This window comes from Ochotona curzoniae, unplaced genomic scaffold (assembly GCF_017591425.1).
Source record: "Ochotona curzoniae isolate NIBS_2020 unplaced genomic scaffold, NIBS_Ocur_1.0 contig_64, whole genome shotgun sequence".
Taxonomy (NCBI): domain Eukaryota; kingdom Metazoa; phylum Chordata; class Mammalia; order Lagomorpha; family Ochotonidae; genus Ochotona; species Ochotona curzoniae.
Window position 1 is genome coordinate 26,610,213 of NW_024466502.1, and position 19,733 is coordinate 26,629,945.

General features: G+C 41.7%; 3 protein-coding genes across 8 annotated transcripts in view; 1 reads left to right on the plus strand and 2 right to left on the minus strand.

Annotated features, from left to right (window-relative positions):
- PIBF1 (progesterone immunomodulatory binding factor 1) overlaps window positions 1-5,861 on the minus strand; it is a 207,868-nt gene extending 202,007 nt beyond the window's left edge. Inside the window, exon 1 of the mRNA XM_040991299.1 lies at window positions 5,847-5,861. The gene's annotated coding sequence lies outside the window, so the exon portion shown is untranslated. The remainder of the gene's footprint in view (window positions 1-5,846) is intronic.
- DIS3 (DIS3 homolog, exosome endoribonuclease and 3'-5' exoribonuclease) overlaps window positions 1-10,691 on the plus strand; it is a 27,142-nt gene extending 16,451 nt beyond the window's left edge. For 2 of the 4 annotated variants that reach the window (XM_040991298.1, XM_040991295.1), the window contains exons 17-21: window positions 17-231; window positions 320-488; window positions 601-759; window positions 868-990; window positions 1,565-2,135. In XM_040991298.1, coding sequence (XP_040847232.1) covers window positions 17-231; window positions 320-488; window positions 601-759; window positions 868-990; window positions 1,565-1,645 — 747 coding nt within the window. In that variant the 3' untranslated portion in view covers window positions 1,646-2,135. Of the gene's footprint in view, window positions 1-16; window positions 232-319; window positions 489-600; window positions 760-867; window positions 991-1,564; window positions 2,136-4,749; window positions 5,130-10,620 lie in introns of those variants that run through there. The other 2 variants (XM_040991297.1, XM_040991296.1) reach the window with 2 other exon arrangements.
- Window positions 4,515-19,733, minus strand: part of BORA (BORA aurora kinase A activator) — a 25,790-nt gene continuing 10,571 nt past the window's right edge. For 2 of the 3 annotated variants that reach the window (XM_040991300.1, XM_040991301.1), the window contains 7 exons: window positions 16,678-16,743; window positions 16,090-16,146; window positions 14,386-14,612; window positions 13,724-13,856; window positions 10,598-11,199; window positions 5,653-5,769; window positions 4,515-4,820 (listed from right to left, as the gene is read on the minus strand). In XM_040991300.1, the coding sequence (XP_040847234.1) occupies window positions 4,755-4,820; window positions 5,653-5,769; window positions 10,598-11,199; window positions 13,724-13,856; window positions 14,386-14,612; window positions 16,090-16,146; window positions 16,678-16,743 (1,268 nt within the window). In that variant the 3' untranslated portion in view covers window positions 4,515-4,754. The remainder of the gene's footprint in view (window positions 4,821-5,652; window positions 5,770-10,597; window positions 11,200-13,723; window positions 13,857-14,385; window positions 14,613-16,089; window positions 16,147-16,677; window positions 16,744-19,733) is intronic. The other variant, XM_040991302.1, reaches the window with a different exon arrangement.

Here is a 19,733-nt window from a genome sequence, read left to right on the forward strand (position 1 = left end):
TCCTCTTGGTTCACAGAATTTGGAAATCAACACCGATACAGCCAAATCTTTGGCTGACTCTTTGGACCGGGCCGAGTCTTCGGTCTTCCCCTATCTAAACACCCTGCTAAGAATATTGGCCACTCGCTGCATGATGCAAGCTGTGTATTTCTGTTCTGGAATGGATAATGATTTTCATCACTATGGATTAGCATCTCCAATATATACACATTTCACTTCTCCTATCCGAAGGTATTTTTCCCTTTTGAAATGAAAGAAGATAGAACATTTTAAAGGCCATATAGTGTTATTGTACCATGATTCTTCTCTGCACGCCTAGATACGCAGACATCATTGTCCATCGGCTGTTGGCCGTGGCTATTGGAGCTGACTGTACTTACCCGGAGCTGACGGACAAACACAAGCTTGCAGATATCTGTAAAAATCTGAATTTCCGGCACAAAATGGCTCAGTATGCCCAGCGTGCATCAGTGGCTTTTCATACCCAGGTATTTACCTATTAGTAAATCTAGAAGGGGCTGAAATCTTGCTTTTTATTTTAAAAATTGTGAATTTTGAAATCGTAAAGTCTACTTTAAAGATTTGCATGCTATTTTGCAGTTATTTTTCAAAAGCAAAGGAATAGTAAGTGAAGAAGCCTATATTCTGTTTGTAAGAAAGAATGCCATCGTGGTGTTAATTCCAAAGTATGGTTTAGAAGGTACAGTGTTTTTTGAAGAAAAGGATAAACCAAAGCCACGGCTTGTTTATGACGATGAGGTACAGTATTTCTCATGCCTTTCCTTTTTGGGGAGCAGAAGACACTTTGAAAATTTATAAATGATACTTCAATTATGCACTTAAAAGCAATAAATGTGTTTTATTTAGATACCTTCACTCAAAGTAGAAGATACAGTGTTCCATGTATTTGATAAAGTTAAAGTGAGAATCATGTTAGATGCATCAAATCTTCAACATCAGAAAATCCGAATGGCCCTGGTAGAACCTCAGGTATGGTCAAAGTTCAGATTTCTAGACTGTGGTGGTACAAATGGTACAGACTTAGGAATGACAGGAGTGCAACTATTTTAATGTTCGAGGGAATTCTGTATGTGTGGAAGTCAAATATTTGCGTAGGAAATCCTGTTTTTTCCCTAATTTCCCTAGGCCATGGTTCATGGAAACCCTCAGATGCTTCTGAAGTTCTCAAAAGATCTTCTCATTCTCCTGACTAATCCTGTTTCCCTTTGAGTGTTAAAATCTATGCCACTGAAGACAAAGTGTGTTTCACCTGAAACATTGGTTCTTCATTTCCTTCCTGCCTGCCTGGTGCCCCTGAAGCTCTATCAGACATGCTCTCCTTGTGGGAACTGGACACCGGGGAGGCTGTTACAAACAATGCCTCCCATCTCTTGAGAGCAGGTCTGCTGTCAGAACCATTATGATTTCATGTGGGAAGCTTTTATTAATCCCTATTATGTATCTCCATTCCTACGTCATTTTAAACTTCAAAGTGGCAATGGGAAGGGAAGGAATATTTCTTATATTACACTTTAAAATCACCTGATTTCCACATTTACTTTAGATACCAGGAGTCAGCGTTCCCATGGATATTTCAAATGTGGACTGTGAACCAGGGAGAAAGAAGAGGAAGCTTGAAAAATAGCTACATTCAAGAAAAACACTGATTTTCTTTTAAAAAAAGGAAAAAAAAAAAGTTGAGAGAACACTTCTAAGCCTAAGTGTGTGTGATAAAGTATTTTAATTTTAGAAATTTGCATTTTTATTGAACTGTTGACTGTCCTATCATACCACGTTGTTTCCAGACTGAACAGAGCTATTTATGCAGAAAAATTCAATTGACTATGCATCACTTAAATAGTGACAGGAGAAGCAACGTCAGGGATCTGTACAGAACATTTAAATGAAGTACTCATCTGCTCATTGAGGAACAGATTAATTTTGCATTACTTTAATATTGGTTAGGGGGAAAAGTCCTTTCTTAACAGAGGAAAACAGCACTTTGAGAAGGAACAGTCTTTCTAAATCTTGAAGCCACAGTGCTTGATACGTCGTCTTTGCCATCTTTAATTTACCTTACCCTCTACTATGTTAGCCTCCTGGTTTTGAATGAATCTTTAGGAGCTAGCAGGAAACCATAATGGGATTTCGAACTGATTGGGAAAATACTTGTTATTATTACCAGGTAATAAGTGATCATTCCTCTTTGACTTTCAGCTCTAGTTTCTCCCTAAAATAGGGAGTACAGTACATGTCTGCATTTTTTTTTTTAATTTGTAAAATGTAACGGGTTCCATTTGTATGGATCACATAGGTGAGGGGGAATTGTATTAAGCACATAATAAAAGGAACACATTAAAGTTTTATAATTTGGTGTGTCAGATTGACTACTTCCCTTTAATAATATCAGGGATTATTGATGACCAAATGTGGTTGCAGCATCTTGGGAACCTGTTTGAGTGGAAGGAAGATAGCCTTGTTTGGAACTGTGGCTAACCTGCTCAGGCAGTAGTCCGCGAGCCTTCTCTGCTTTGGCCTAGCGTTGGTGTGGCAGCTCTAGTCCTTACCTCAACTGTAGCTGCAGTGCATTAAGCAGCCACATACAGTATGTAGACAAGTGACCATGCTAGCCCTTTCACTATAGATACAATTTAGATCTCAAAGAATGTTCACAAAATGTCATACCTCTGATTTCTTCCTTGCCAGCCAGCAATTTAAAGATTCTTTGCCTAGTGCCAGTTTACCTGCAGAAAAGGAAAAGGTGGCTTCCTGACAGTGTGACTGGCCCTCCATGTTTTTACCTTCCCAGATTTGACTTGCCGGGCATTAGTTGCGCAGTTGATCAGGGGCCTCTCCTGCTCATCTAGAATGCTGTTTCTAGTGCAGGTGACATGGAATACAAATGCCCTCCATATACATGCGTTCCACATCATTGTCTCAACCAACCTTGCATGAAAATACTTGGAAAACAAAAGCTGTGTTGTTATTGAAGCAATTTGTGGGAAGCCCAGGCACTTTTTATCTTCCACAAACTTTACGTCATGTGAGGCGTTATATCATAAGTAATCTGGAGGGGACTAAGTAGATGGAACGGTGTGTGTGCGTGTGTGTGTTATCGGCCAACCCTGTTTTATTAGGGGGCTTGAATATCTGCAGCTGTTTGTACCAGTGCAGGGTGCATCCTTAAGTCAGCTCCCTGCAAGTACTGAAGGCTGCTGTAGCTACACATGAACTCAAAAGCCCTAGTGAGTAGGCAGAGTATGATTTTTTCTAAATTTCACTTATTTAGTTGAAAGGTAGAGTGACCAGGAGACCTAGTTAACTCCCCAGATCCCGCAACAGCCCGGCTCTCAGCAGGAACTATCCAGATGCCCTCTGTGGGTAGCAGGAACCCAGGTATACTTGTACCATCTTCTCTCTTCGTAAGCATGTTGGCAGGGATCTGGACCAGAAGCAGAGCAGCCTGGACCTAAACTGGCTGTTCCAAAATGGGGTGCTGGCATTGCAGTTGCAGTACCATAAATGTCAGCCCCCATAGGATCCTCTTTTTTTTAAATTTTTATTTGTTACAAAGTCAGATATACAGAGAAGAGGAGAAACAGGAAGATCTTCCGTCCGATGATTCACTCCCCAAGTGACCGCAACGGCCATTGCTATTCCGATCTAGAGCCAGGAGCCAGGAACTTCCTCCAGGTCTCACACACAGTTAGAGGATCCCAAAGCATTGGGCTGTCCACAACTGTTTTTGCAGGCCACAAGCAGGGAGCTGGATGGGAAGTGGAGCTGCCGGGATTAGAACTGGCGATCCTGGTGCCTTGAATGTGAGGACTTTAGATGCTAGGCCAAGGGGCTGGGTCACTGAGGTTTATGGCTCATACCAAAGAGTGACAATGGGGAAGGATTCAGATGCAGATCATAATCACTGCTTTATTCTGTTATTATAACATGGCAGCGAGGCTCCTGTCACGTCAACTTATTGCTACTGCCTAAAGGAATAGACTTCCTAAAGCAGTAGCTTTAGCCATCGACCTCAGGGCTCTCATGGTCAGTGTTTATGGGATACACAAGGAAACTTTGTAGACTTCCAAAGTAAGGGTAAGGATACGGTCAGGCTGACAGTGGTCTCATTTATTTCATGGGCAACACAGGAAAAAACCCTAAGTATGTTCTCCAATGACACGTGTAAGCATGATACAGCCACCTGTTTGTTAGAGTTGGGCCAGTGCATACTTCATAGAGACATTCAACACTGCTTTTCTCAAGTTTGCATTTTAAAAAAAAGCAGTTAACTAGTGCACTTAGCACTGGAATGAGGTTAATTTTTCTTTCGCCCAGGTTATACTTTGAATGCACCTTTGTGCCAGCAAGCCTTTATGTGAAAGTACACAGTGCTCTCTGTGACACATTCTAGCCTGTGGCATCAGTGCTGTTGAAGGTTCCTCGCAGTGGGCTTGCTTGCCCAGGGCACAGGCACACATCAGCAGCCCTGTTAATTTCTATTGTGAAACACATCGTTCAAGGAAGTACAAAAATATTTATTGATAAAAATAAACTTGTAATCCAGCAGTGTAGAGTTCCAGAGTAGTTCTGTGTCATCAAGTTAAGCCCTTCATTTTTCACATTAAGGAGGGAGAGCAAAAAAAACCTAAGCATGTTACTTGGAGCAATTTTTCTCAGTCACCATCACATTTTGATTTTGTGTGTAAAATACATGAGGAGCTACTCAACGACAGTCTTTGGTTCTGACAGGTGTTCTACGGGCTGCCGCTCTGAGAGGGACTTGCTGTTTTCATCCAGCACCTTTGTGTTGTGTGCTCTTGCTGTGAAGAAAGAAGAGAATGCTTTGTTTTTAAAATAGCAACTATCAGGGAAATTGTTTTTAAAATGTGAAGGCAAATTTCTTTAGCTGGACTCCTAAAGGGACAGTAAAGACTTGTATTTTAATGCCTACTATCAAAATCAACTTTGTTCAAGGCTATTTTGAGACCTGTTGACACTACAGCAAAAAGGCAAAATGGAGGAAAGGAAAACGGGGGATCTTCTATCCAATTCCATTGAAAGAGTTGTGTTCATTTATGTATTTGCTAATGTTTATAGTGTTTATTAATAAACCGGTATATAAAACCAAATAACTTCTTGACTGTTACTAACACCATGATGGGTTTGTTCCAGTATGAACAGACAGTAAATGACCATAAGCCGTCATTCCGAGAAGGTCGAGTAGATGGTTGGTCCAGAGTACAGACACTAGTCACTAATACACCCTTTCAGAGCAAAACAACTTCAAAGGCTGCTGGATTCTGAAGATAGGCAGCCCTTTTAGTGTTTTTAATTTGGTATATAGTCTCCGTTTTAATATTAACCTTATTATCAGAATTCTTTCATACATTTAGCTTTGAGATGTCTGGGACAATGCCAGGGGCAAAATTTTTTTCCCTTAAAAAGAACCGATGTTTTCCAAAGTGTAACTGGTCCTCACCTCTAAAGCCTCTCTTTACCCTGCAGTGTGTAAATGTTTAAAATCTACCTTTTGCTAAATCAAGACAGGGCATAAACGTGATAATTAGCTTAATTTAGGAAATAGTATAAAAACCTACATTTAGTAAGTACTTCTAACTTATAGCCATATTACGATATCTGTTTGTGGCTTACCTTTATATTAAAAGCTTGAGGCTTGTTTTCAATCTCAAAGGACTGCACGTCACTTTCTGCTCCAACCGCGTCCATGATGTTGCTTCCACAAGTGTGTGTATTATAGCCGCTATCCATCTGATAGGAGGGAGGGGGAAAAGGAAAACAAAAGCTTAAGTTCAGAAGATAAAGAGCAAATATATTTTTGATATAACGTCATTTTTTTCCAATTCTTCAAATGTCTTAATTGCATTTCTAAATTTTATTGAAAAGGCATTATTTCAGAGCATTCCAAAATGTGGGTTATATTAATCTCACACCCAACTGTTACATAATCATACTACAAACAGAATGAATGGATCCAGATGAATGTTCAACTTTCCAGGTTAAAAGTAGCCTTCTACAACACACTTCTAGCCCAAAAGAGCAAAAGAAAACATTTCTAGCTGACTTTCAGACTAGCATGTCAAGTAAATGGGGACATTTATCTGCAGGGCATGTGTTTAAATTAAGACCCCCCCCCCAATGGAAGCCTGGTATATTATAAGTACCAGAATATCTATGATATTTTTGCTCTTCATATAAGGAGGTTACAAAATGTGGATAACATGCAAAAGATACACATTTTCATAACCCCTTGAAGCTCCTCTAATGTGCATATTCTAATTTACAAATTGGACACAATGAGATACTAAGTCACAGGAAAAGTCCTTTAATCTCAGATTGTAGCAGGGTTGAGGAAGAAGCTACAGGGAAGAGGCCTCACACATTGGCACTGTTTATAACAGTTCACCCTTTCAATAACCATTATGCATGAGGTAGCAGAGGCTGTCAGAATGTCATACAGAGATGAGGTGATTGAGACCTGAGGCTCCAAACAGCTTACTGGAAAGTAAACTTCACCAATAATGGGAAGAAAACTTTGCCAGTTTTCTTGGGTGGATGTATATTTGCTCACCACTTAAAAGTCACGTGCCATTAGTATAAAAAAAGCCTTGTGACATTTAAAATAGAGTAATATCAATTATATCTCAGAGAAAATATTTTCTTTGTCAAAAGTATTTGATTAAAAATATAAATATCTGTAGGTTCCAGAAAATCTACCAATTACTCTTCAGTATTCATCACTGCCAGCTAAATGGCTCCTTACTCAGGGCTATTACGTAAAACTACATCGCCAGGAAAGTGAGCTTGCTGCACTCCAGCACTGGTAAGGTGGGAGCCAGTGGGGCCAGCACCCCATATTCAAGTGCTTGTTGAAAATCTGGGTGCTCTGCTTCTGATCCAGTTTTCTGCTAATGTGCATGGGGAAGCAGGAGCTAGCCCTTAAGAACCTGGGCCCCTGGCACTCCCACTGGACATGTGGATGGAGATAAATGAAAGCTCGCTCCTTCTACTGTGTGACTCTGCCATATAGGTATATACAGTTGACCTCATGGATTCATCTAGACCATCACTGATGTCAGTGCCCGCTGTGTCACAAGTAGGCCTCGCCCATCTTCCTCCCTACCGATGTAGTGGTAGTCCTCAGTTTCACGTTACAGCTGAGTAAGAGATGAAAACCGTCACACTCTAGTCACTGTCAAGGTAATCCTGCCTTAAGATCCCACAGCATTGGAATAAAAGAACTCAAATTGAAACTTAGCTCTGACTGCCAACTGAGAGTGTTGATCATCCTACACATAGCATAAATCAAAAGCCACTGTAATAAAAAATTTAATGGTGTACACGTAGCAACAGTTATTTCTTAAAAGGTTGATTATCTGGGATCCATTTCAGCTATTACCTCCTTATTCTCAGCCCACCTTACTCTACCATTCAGGATCCTGTCTCCCCTTAGTATCTGCCAAGGAAAAGTCAGCGGTGTTCAGGCCCTGTCCACTGTGAACACTGCTCTGGAACTGACAGAGCTGGGCCCTAAAGCTGATATCTGCCTTTATGCTCCCATGAGTCCCTGCTGTTCACTGCTGTGCTCACAGATGCGACAATAACCCTTGCTGAGCCTTAGCAGGGTTCTAGATTCTAGCCATACTGCATGCCTTAATCCCCTCATCCATAAAATGGATGTCTACTCCATCAAAAAGTTATCATAACTACAGCAAAGTGCTGGGCAGACTCTCGGGTACTTGAACACATAATAGATACCTACTTAAAAAAAAAATTCATTTCTTTACTTGAAAAAGAGAAAGAAGAAACAGAACTCTCTGATCCCTTGGTTCACTCCCCAAATGGCCCCAGAACCAGGCCAGGCCACACTGAAGCCAGGATCCAGGAACCTTATGCTTCCCTCCGAGGAGCATAAGCAGGGGGCTGGGTTTGGAGTGGCATAGCTGGGTTTCAAACCAGTGCCCGCTATGGGATATGAGATGCCAGCGGCTTAACCAGCTGCTCTGCAATGTCAGCCCACAGATAGCAACTACCCTAAAAATTCCAACTTTTTAAAAATCTCTTGCTCGTTTAAGTATGCTATTTCTCCCATCTCAAGTAAAAGACAAATCACCTTGGCTTCTGGTCTTCTATCATTCTATTTTGCCTCACAACTTAGCTTCAGATAATTTTATTAATTCACCTTCTCCAGCTTTCTTTCCGTTACTTCTCGCCTCCTTCCCTTAAGCCTGTTCAGTTACCGCTCACTCTTACTTCCAATCTAACAGTGCCGACAGATATTCTCCCTTGTACCCCTTCTTCACATGATGAGCTGCTCCGGGACACCATGCTTTCCTAGTATCTTTCTCCTCTGGTTGGCTCAGCTCAGTCTCCTTCAACAGTTCTGCTTCCTTCACATACCAGGGTGGTACACAATCGCTGGAACTAAGCACTGGGGATAGCAAAAGCGTACCCGATTGCTGGATAATGGTCTGATTGGATAGAATGCAAAATATTCCTGGGAGTCAGGAAAGCATTTAGTGAGGCCTAGCCTGGCTAGTGTGATCAGGGAAGGTTTCTTTGCTAATTATGACAAGTTGTGAAAGGATTCTACACAATCTGCAAAGGCCCTTGCTAGACTATGCAAGGCCTTGCTTGGACACCCACATCCAACTGAGTGCCTGTGTGGGTTGCAGAGCCTCTGCTTCCGACCAAGCTACTGCCAATGCATCCTGGGACGTAGAGATGATGGCTCACGTGCTTGGACCCTGCTACCTAGTAAGAAAACCAGCTGGAGTTCACATGTCCAGGTTATCACGGGTTTTTGGGAGTGAACCAGTCAACAGAAGCTCTCTCACTCTTTCTCAGTGGCTCTATCTTTCAATACATGGAAATAAGTAACAGTGAATATTATGTAATTTTGAGGAAATCACCCCCAAAAATTGAAAATAAAAAAATATATAGCGAAGACATCCCTTCCAAAATCGGAAAATCAAAATGAGTTCCAATGATAAAAATTATAGAACAGAAATCTAGTAGTATTCATGAAAAGATCCAAGAAGCAGAGGGTTCAAGTTTACAGAATAACAGGGCATTCTGAGTGCTCCGCACAAAGGGTGAGAAGAAGCCCACGCCAGAGAGCTCCCTGAACCTGCAAAACCTGGGGACAAATGACATCTGTGCAAGTGCACGGAAGACAGAGACCACGCACACATCTGTAGCAACCGAACAGTTCCAGAGCTCAGCAGCAAATGAAGCAACACCTTCAAAGTACGCAAGGCAATTATCTCAACTCTTCAAAAAGGAAACTGTGATCAGCCTGCAGGGTCTTAAAAAAAAATCACAATGCATGAGAACAGTGTTAAGCCAGAGAGCTGTGTAGAAGGCAAGCGCTAAGATGCTGCAGTCGAAAAGTTAAAGCCGAGACTAGTCTAGGTACTGTGGAGACTGGATGACAGTTTAGTAATGACTGCAATTACAAATTCCAATACAGAGATGGATTTGATGATTAAAGTATATTTCAAAAAAAAAGTGCTTTGTAATTTCTGATTCTTTGTGCTATTTAGGAAAACAACTTCAGAAGCTAAATTTATAAATGTAATTTTATGTATTTATTTTGTGTAGGATCACAAAATGGTAGGTAATTTAGGCATAAAAATCTGAGCAAACAATGATATTTGAGTCAATTATAATACTTCTAAGAGCAAGAAACTTTGGCAAGCCAAAATTCACAACACTGAAATATTACTAGCTGTTGTAGTAAGAATTCAATGAATTGATTTGTATGTAATTTAAAATAAAAAGTTGTTAGCAAAATGCCTTGCACATGAACACACTATGCAAGTGTTACTTATAATTATGTCAGCACAAACTTGGATTAAAAAGCACAGATTCCATAGCCAGACTGTCAGGCTCAAATCTCCCCTACTTCCCACTGACATAAAGCTTTAGTTTTGTTATCTGTAAAATGGCAATGAAAGTCACCTATTCCGCAGGATTATTGTGAAACAACAATGAATTAACAAATGTAAACAACTCAATCAGTGCCTAGCGAACACAAGGGTACTTCAAAAAGCTTATGAAAACAGATTGAAAAGCTAAGCGGAGAGAGGTGTGTGATGCTTTAGTGGGTAAAGCTGCAGCCTCCGACTCCAGCATCCCCAGTGGGTCCTGCTTCAAGACCCAGCCGTTCCGTTTCCAGTCCAGTTGTTTATGGCATGCGAAGAGCAGCAGAGAATGGCCAGGTGTGTGGGCCCCTGCCACCCACATGGGAGACTTGGATGAAGCTCCTGGCTCTCAGTGTAATTTTCAAAATAAATAAAGCAATCTTTTTTTTTTTTTTAAACAAGTAGGGATGGGAGTTGTGGCACAATACTTAATACTTATACATGCCATATCACTGATTTCACCTTTTCCTACTCCAAATAAGTATCAGTTAAGGTGAATATATATATTTTATATATATAACCATTCCTAATGAAAAGGAATTAGCCATCCTAGAATTAGTACTGGTATTTCAGAAACTATGTAAAGCTACCATTGCACTTAATCCCTTTTCCCTCTTATAAGTAAAGGCCTGTGGGATACTGCAGTGTTTTACCTGACCGTTGCTGCTCTCGCCAGGAATGACACTGCTTTCCGCGAGCGGAGACATGCACATCTGAGAGTTCTCGATGCTGAAGGCCATTCCAGTCACAGAATCCGTCATGGGCAAGCTCTCACTATCCACTGGCTCCTTAATCCAGGTGTTGTCATCCGCTGTCTCTAGAGGCTCAGCCATGTCCACAGTGTCGTTCTTCTCCCGGTCAGCATCCCGCAGCAGCGCTAGCTCCTTCTCAGAAGCACTGAACTGACTCTGAGCAACAGACATGGCAGTCACACGGTTAGTGCCATCCGCCCAAGTGCAGTGGTTCGCCTGCGGCAGGTGGAGCACGCCAGCATCCCCGAGGGCTGGCAAGGAGACATCTCTGCAGGGAACCGTCTCATCTTCATCTTCACTGTGAGCCTCCAGAGTAAAGGGCATCTGGATCGGGGAAGTTCGATACTTGGTCCCGCCTCTGCACAACTCGAGTCTCACGGGAGACCGGTTTTTAATGGGTGAGCAGCCTTCAATGTAAGGGCTTCGGATACACGCATTAGATATTCCGTGAGAATTTGTTGCAGAAGAAGCTTCAGGGGAATGAAAAATAAACTTTCTCTGTTCTAAAAGATGGGGAAGAAAGTCACATCATAAAATCAGGGACATGGAAAGGCCATTACTGAATGGTCATCTGCCTGCTACAAGCCAGGAAACCTGCAATCTTCGTAGCAGTTGCGCTGTCTGCTGGAGTTAACATTTTGGTGGCAAAAACAGCACAAATGAACGGCTCGGTAAAGACGAAGGACTTCAAAAATGATCTCACTGCTCTTTCCCCATTTTAATTTTAACATTTTACTCCTTGAAAGTTAACTTTTTTTCTTTTTATAAAGATAAATTTTTATTCCAAAGGCATACAGCCTGACACAGAGAGAAAAAGAGATCTTCTACCTGCTAGTTCACAACCCAAATGGTTCTAATGGCCAAAGCTGAGCTGATCTGAAGCCAGGAGCCAGGACCTGCATGTGGGTGCAGGTCCCAAGGACTTGAGCCATCCTCCACTGCTTTCCCAGGTCACAAGCAGGTGGTTGGGTCAGAAGTGGAGCAGCTGGGACATGAACTGGTGCCCACATATATAGGTTGCTGGCACTGGCCATACCCCAGGCAGATTACCCAGCTAAAGCCACATTCCAGCCCTTCATTACTTTCTTTACCGGCTGTACCTGATAATTGAAATAAACGAAAAATCTATGTGTTTATACAAAACACAATAAGCAGCAATGATGCAAAATCACCCCTCCCCCCCTAAAAAACTCTGAAAAATATTTTAATATTTGCAATAATAAAGACTCCCAACAATGATAATCAAAGCAATGAAAATTTAAAATATTTTAATGACCTCATTAACTTATCAAAAAGGGATTTTTAAAAACGGCTTAAACACATAAATTATCTTCCAAGTGCAAAATAAATATAAGGGTTTTTCTTTTTTTTTAGCAAAAAATATATTAAAGATAAAACAACGAGAAACCATTAACTTAATACCAACAGTATAGTCTGAACAAACTCTCCCCACATAAAACAAATGGCCATTAAATATAAACAGATCAGTATCGTCAATGACCAAAGATACAAAAATTAAAGCAAGTCAAATTTTTCTGTAATATACAAACATCAGAAAACAATAAAACCAATTCTTCTGAAAATCTGTATTGGTAAAAACTTCTCGAAGGAAATTAGGCAAAATTCATCAAGATCTTCAGTGAAATATTTCATTTCTGACAATTTTACCTAGGTTATAAATACAAAAGAATATATATAGGGGTTGTGCCTATGGTGTGGTAGATTAAGTGTCAGTCTGTCGTGCCAGCATCCTCAGTGGGCATCTACTTCCGATCAGCTCCCTGACGAAAAGCTGGGGAAAAGCTGGAGGCTGCTTCCTGCACCCAAATGGGAGAACTTGAGGAAGCTCCAGGCTCTTGGCTTGAAACCGGCCCAACTCAGGCCATTGAAGCCGTTTTAAAAGTGAACAAGCAGATGGAAGATATCTCTGTTAATCTGCATTTCAAATAAAGATAAACCTGTTCAAAAGAAAAATGTGATGAACAAAAATTATCAGCCACTTACAGACTTATCAGTGGTTTAAAAAAAAAATGCAGTGGAGGGTCCTGCGCGGTAGTCTAGCTGCTAAAGTCCTCACCTTGAACAAGCTGGGATCCCATATGGGTGTAGGTTTTAATCCTGGAAGCCCCCTTCCCATTCAGCTCCCTGCTTATGGCCTGGGAAAGCAGTTGAGGACAGCACAGAGCCTTGGAACCCTGCACCTGCATGGGAGACCTGGAAGAGGCTCCTGGCTCCTGGCTTCGGATGGGTACAGCTCCAGCCTTTGCGGCTACTTGGGAAATAAATCATCGGACGGATGATCTTCCTGTCTCTCCTCCTCTAAGTATATCTGACTTTCCAATAAAAATAAATAAATCTTTAAAGGAAAAATGCAATGGAGTATGACACTGCAATTCAGAACGATGCTCTGACACAGGAAGAAATGACTTGAATGGCTTATGAAAATACTCAAAATAAAACGCTCTGTGAAAAGACGCAGCACACAGTACATGCAAAGGTGTATCTACAACAATATAACCATACAGTCACCTCTGCACACATGAAAGACTGACAAAATAGTCAATTTCAATCACTCTGAACAGGCATTTTTAATTGAAAAAGGTACTGTAATTCTTTTCAAAGAAAAATTTGTGATAGTTTATACCTTTTTTACCTTAAAAATCTTAGCCAAATATATTTTTATAAAATATGAATGCCTAGCTGTCAGTCTAAACAGAAAGCACAAAAATATCAACCCTAAATTCGTTAACTTTGAGAGTATTTGATTTTATATTGCTAAACCATTTATATTCCATTTAACATTAGAATGTAACTTCGTTTACAAGTCCAGTCTTTGAAAATAAACAATTCCTTTAGCAAACAAAGAAACAAAACAAAACAAAACAAAAACCCCACAAAAAAAAAAAAAACTTAAGGTTATCCAAATTCTTGTTTAATGGCCTCTTAAGAATTCTGTCAAACTAAATTCTTCGATAACAAATAATAAAGCTGAGTACTTTTCACTGATAATTTTATTATGAGACATACCTGAGAGTGGTGTCTTCCCTGTTTGAAATGCAATTGGTGAGAAAGTGGGTGAAGAAATTGGTGAAGGACTAGCCACGCTGCCCAAACTGTATTTCTTCGCACTGTCCTGAATAGGGCTGGATGAAAACTGCCCCTGGAATCAAAACAAACAAATAATAAACTGACACGAATCTCCTCATCAGCTATTGAGCCACATGCTACTTGTCTGCATTTTCAAAACACTTTCATAGGCAGGGACCCTTCACAAGAAGCAGCGCCAGGCATCTTGGAACAAAACCAACCAGACGGTGACAAACATTCTGAAACAGAGCATGTTATAGTACATGCAAACACATGCTGTTTAAACAAACTATTACATTTTCTCATCAAGCGGTCATCTAAATAACTTACTCCATCGATGCCAATCCACTTGTGTATATTGCTAATCTTCGGTGGTTGGGGTGCTGAGCTACACTGCGATCCCTTGAGGCTCACGCTGAGTCAATAGTGCAAACTCAGCCTGGCCCCAAACAAGCCCATGACTGACGTCAAGACACGAATGAGGTACAGTGTCATGAAGTGTAATACTCGAAAGACAACCATCTTCCTGAGCGCAGTAGGACCACCCTGGTCCACGCTCATCCACAATGAACTAAGCAGACACGTTTCAGTCTACCTCTTACCGAGCCTGGAGTCTGTACAGGGCTCCTACACCGCACAGGAGATAAATCTATTGAGTAGAAAACCTCCAGTGACGTCTGAGCAGCGCTATGCGAACCGCTCGGAGAACCTGGAGCTAAGGAGTCAGAGACACTTCTATTCCCATCTAAGAACAGCTTTCTTCTGAGAGAGGAGGAACTCAGGTTTCCGGGAGACTGATCGGCCAATTCATCAGCTCTGAAATAGTCACCTAGGTTTAATGATAACAGAAAAAAAAAGGTACAAACCAATCATTCTGAGAAACCATCATAATTGTTGCTTAATAAGAAAACTTTCATAAATCTTTTAAAATTTCTACACTTAATTTTTTAGTCTATTTTTTTTTAAAAGATTCATTTTTGTTGGAAAGGCAGAGTCACTGAAAGAAGGAAGACATAAAAAAAAAATCTACCTTCTGGTTAACTCCCCAAATGGCCCCAAGAACTGGAGCTGAGACAACCTGACACCATGAGTCTGGAGTCTCTCCCAGGTCGTGGTGAGAGAGAGCTCCCATCCTCTGGTTCATTCGTAATAGCCACACAAGGCCTGGGCTGAACGAGCCAAAAGCCAGGAAGCAAGTCTCCCATAAAGCTGTAGGGGCCAAAACACTTGGACCATTCTGCAGTGCTTTTCTCAGGCCATTTTCGGGGAACTGAATTAGAAGTGGGGCAGCCAGGACAGAAACCAGTGACCATACGGAATGCTTGCATCACAGATGGCAAATTTACTCACCATGCCATGTCACTGGCTACCACCTACCTCTTTTTTTTTTTTTCCCTAAGATTTATTTTTATTAGAAAGTCAGATATACAGAGAGGAGGAGAGACAGAGAGGAAGATCTTCCGTCCGATGATTCACTCCCCAAGCTGGCGCAGCAGCTGGAGCTGAGCCAATCTGAAGCCAGGAACCAGGAGCTTCTGGGTCTCCCACGCGGGTGCAGGGTCCCAAGGCTTTGGGCCGTCCTCAACTGCCTTCTTAGGCCACAAGCCAGGAATGGGATGGGAAGCAGGGCCAATGGGATTAGAACTAGCGCTCATATGGGATCCCGGCGCGTTCAAGGCGAGGACTTTAACCACTACTCCATCGTGCTGGGCCCTACCTCCCACTTTTTAAAAAACCAATAATGTACTCTGAATTTTTTTCAAAAAAAAATCAGGTTTAATTTTAAATGTGATGTTTACTCCTTAATTTGGGGGAGCTTGGTTAGTACTATCAATAATAAGATGTTCATAGTTAATGCCTATAGTAAAGTTCATTATGATAAAAAAAAAATCACACCTTGTTCAAGTAAAGGAGAAATTTCAAGTTTCCCCACATATTTAGCAAAAAGGCATTGGTGGGAGAGACATTAGGTGAGCAACAAAAATAGCTGCATAAGAGCCCCAGACTTCAAGTGTAGGCTCCCGCTTTTGACTCGAGTTTCCTGCTAACGCAGACCCTGAGAGGCACACAGGTGATGGGACAAGTGATTGGCCTCCTGCCACCCACCTGAAAGACCCGGACAGAGTCCCTGGCCCAGCCTCGGGCCATTACAAGCTTTTGGAAAGTGAGCCAGTAGGTGAGAGGCAGCTCATTCTGCCTGTCAATAAAAACAAAAGGAAAGGCATGGCACAAATTCCCACTTACACAGACCACCAAACAGATCCTTTGATTGAAGTTATTAAAGGTTTAAACAAATATGTATTTACCTAATATACTTTCTAAATTAAAGTCCACAGGAAGAGACAGCAATGTCTGGCACGCGGCTGAAAGCAAGCAAATAAATACATAAGTACATAGGTACAAACATGGATAAGTCAAAGAAAACATGACAAGCAGCTGAGCAGACAGCTCCCTCTGGGGCCCCGTCAGCCCATATCCCAGGCAGCCCGGATCATGGCAATCACGCACCCCATCACACATACACCACTTTCCACCACCGAGGTAAACGTGTTCATCATAAAAGATAACCCCTGGCCATGATGCTGACACTCAAATCAAAAAGGAAACCAGCCTCTATTTGTGGACAAAAATTCCCCACATTAACACATTTTTAAAAGGGAGCTTTTCAAAACCAGAAATCAATTCACACACTTGCAGCAAGAAAACAGCACACTGCTGCTATTTCTAAGTCATGCCAAGTGCATCTATTTCAGTATATTTGCTTTTAAAACAAATATATAAAAACAACTCATTCATAAAATAGTAAAATGTAATTCTAGAGTAAAGTGCCACTACCATAACTAGATTTGGAATCCAATTATGGGACATACTGTTTGGACCGTGTTTATACTCACCATTGCTCTTTTCAGAAAGAACGGTCAACTTTCTTCCAACTGGAGAATCACCATTTATATTAGTGCCTGGAAAACATTTTAAATTGAAAAGTCCTATATTTTATATTCTTTATATAATCTCACCATTACATTTTGCACAGTAAAGTCATAACCAAATGGCACCAACTACACAGGCCAGGGACAGGCCAAAGCCGGGACCAGGGAACTCAATCCCGCAAGCCAGGTCTCCACCTCCTTGGCTGGGATGCGAGTAGACTCATCTCCCGCTGGCCCTGGAGCAAACAGCAGGAACATGGATTCACAACACATCCAGGCCCCAAACCTGGGCAGTCTAACGTGGGAGGCAGATATCCTGCATCTTAACTGTTGTGCCAAATGCCAGCCCCTGGATTAATTTCATAACATGAAGGAAGTGCAAGTAACAGAAACCAAACTGAAGAGTCACATTGTTTTTTCCATTTCCTAAAAATGACAATGAATAATCCACCCCCAACAATAAGTAATGTGATAATTAATATTCATTAATAAGCCAAGAATATTTTATAAGTAATGTAATAATTAGTATTTATGGGGTACCAGGCAATATTGTGATCAAAACTGCCCTTTGTAGAATGAGCACTTTGGCTAATTTGCATATTCATCACTTCACATGCTTGTCTCTGGTGAGAAAATGTCTCCCCATCTTGAGGTATACGCCATTGTGAAATATGGTCACCATGCTCTGCCACAAGCCATGGCAAATGGTCACCATGTCTGACTCAAACTCTGACCGTGCCCAGTGTCCCCGGCTCCTGGCTGCCACTCTGCTGTTTCTCTAGGTCTGGCTCTCTGCTTCCACAGGAGTGATGGCAGGTAGCATGTCTGTCTATGTCTGGCTGATTTCATTTAACGTCACATTCTCCAGGTTCACTTGGGCTGTCACTAATGACAGAATTCCCTTCCATCTAGAGGTATGCCAATGCGTACATGAACAACATTTTGTGATTCATTCATATGCTGATGGACACTGGCTGTGGTGAACAGTGCTACAGTATATAACACGTGGTTATAATTCCTTTGGATGTAGACCCACAAGTGGGATTGCTGGACCCCCGAGTAATCCTTTTTAAGAAAGATTTACTTATTTTGAAAGTTAAGCTTTAGAGACAGAAATCTGTTAGCTGGTTTAGTTCCCAGAAGGTTGTGACAGCCATGGCTAGAGCAGGCCAAAGCTAGGAGCCAGAGCTTCTTCCAGGTCTCCCATGGGGGTCTTCCATGCGGGTATCCAGAAGCTTCTGCTGCTGCTTTCCCCAGAGTGTTAGCAGAAAGCTGGATCAGGAGTAGAGTGGCCAGGAACTGAATTAGCGTCCAAACAGATAGAGGTTGAGCCCTGTGTGCCACGACAATGGTGCAGGAAATCCTTTCCTTTAATAATGAGCTACAAGCAAATGTGCTCCCCTGAGACATAGCATCCTTATCACACTAGGAAAAAACAAACAAAACCTCCACCCTGTGTTCTGCAAGGACATACTACTTCTGTCTTCCCAGGATGCTCACTACAAAACTATCGTCGTAAAGATCTGATCAGACCACAACTTGCAAGACTGCAGCAATGTGGTCTCCCGAGAACCATCTCTCAGCACTGTACCTACGTACGTACGCACACTGTACTGTACATCTCTGGCGCCCACTCCGTTAGCCACTGCACAACATCCACACACCCAATTAGCTTAGCAAATAAATCTCTAGAATGTTTGGCCTCTTCCAGATCCTGTATCACTTTAAATAAAACAGCATACTCAAAGACAAAATAATGTTATACAAATGACCAGTGGGGCCCAAGGGGTAGCCTAGCAGCTCAAGTCCTTGCCTTGCAAGTGCCAGGATTCCCATGTGAGCACAGGTTCTAATCCTGGCGGTCCCGCTTCCTATCCAGCTCCCTGCTTGTAGCCTGGGAAAGCAGTTGAGGACAGCCCATGCCTTTCAACCATGCACTTGCATGGAAGACCCAGAGTAGGGTCCAGGCTCCTAGTTTCAGATTGGCTCGGCGCCAGCCATTGTGGCCACTTGAGGAGTGAATCAACGGACAGAAGATTTTCCTCTGTGTATATCTGACTTTGCAACAAAAATAAATAACTCTTTAAAAAATGACCTAGTAATAAAGCTGGTTTATCTGTGGGGGGAAAAAAAGAGAAAAAAACAGAATCTTATAGAATCTGGTGGGAAAGAAACTTTGTATGAACATGTCACATTAGAGAATTTGAGGGGGAAGGGATGGATGTTAGCAGACAATCCTCTAGTTCAGTCCTTTTCTTTACAAGCAAAACTGTGAGGTCCAATGAGATTAACTAAGGTGACCAAAGAAACCCTCAGTTTATAAATGTTGGCTTACTGCCCAGGACCCCATCAGCGGCGTCCTCCTGGGAGCTTGCACTGCTGGCATGCAGGATGCCATCTGACCTTGCCTACACTGCGACCAGGTTCTCCTTCTCACCTCCTTTGTCGCAGACGAGGGCTCTAACTTCTCAGACTAGGTTTCCTCATCTCTAAAATGGAACAGCTCACTAAAAGCACTCTGTATTGGCTGGGTATTGAGAACGTGCTCAATTCATGTTACCTGCCAGGACTGTATTTTTCATTAAAAAATGGAAACAAATATTTTCTCTCAACCTGAGAATATAATTCAGGGATGCTAAACAGAAAAGAGAATAATTCCAACATCAGGAGAGATGGAAACGCGGGTAGTGGCATTTGAGCATGGCCCACAACTTACAGGGCAATGAAGGCAAGGATGAAGAAAATTGCTGTTGGAGGCAGAAAGACATTTGGAAAGCACTGACTTGCCCTTTAATCTCTTTATTTTCAGGTGATCCACTGTAGCATAAGTTATTTCAGGTTACCTTAGGTCCCTTCCTTCCATTGTATAAGAAGTCAGCAAATTAGCAAAAAACAGGAAAACACATTCAGACCTTTAAAATACAAGCATCATAACTGATATTCATAATGGGAAAATGAAATTCAAATAGAATGGTCAAGGTTTGACTTGTGATCCTAAAGGGAGCTAACTCCTGATACCC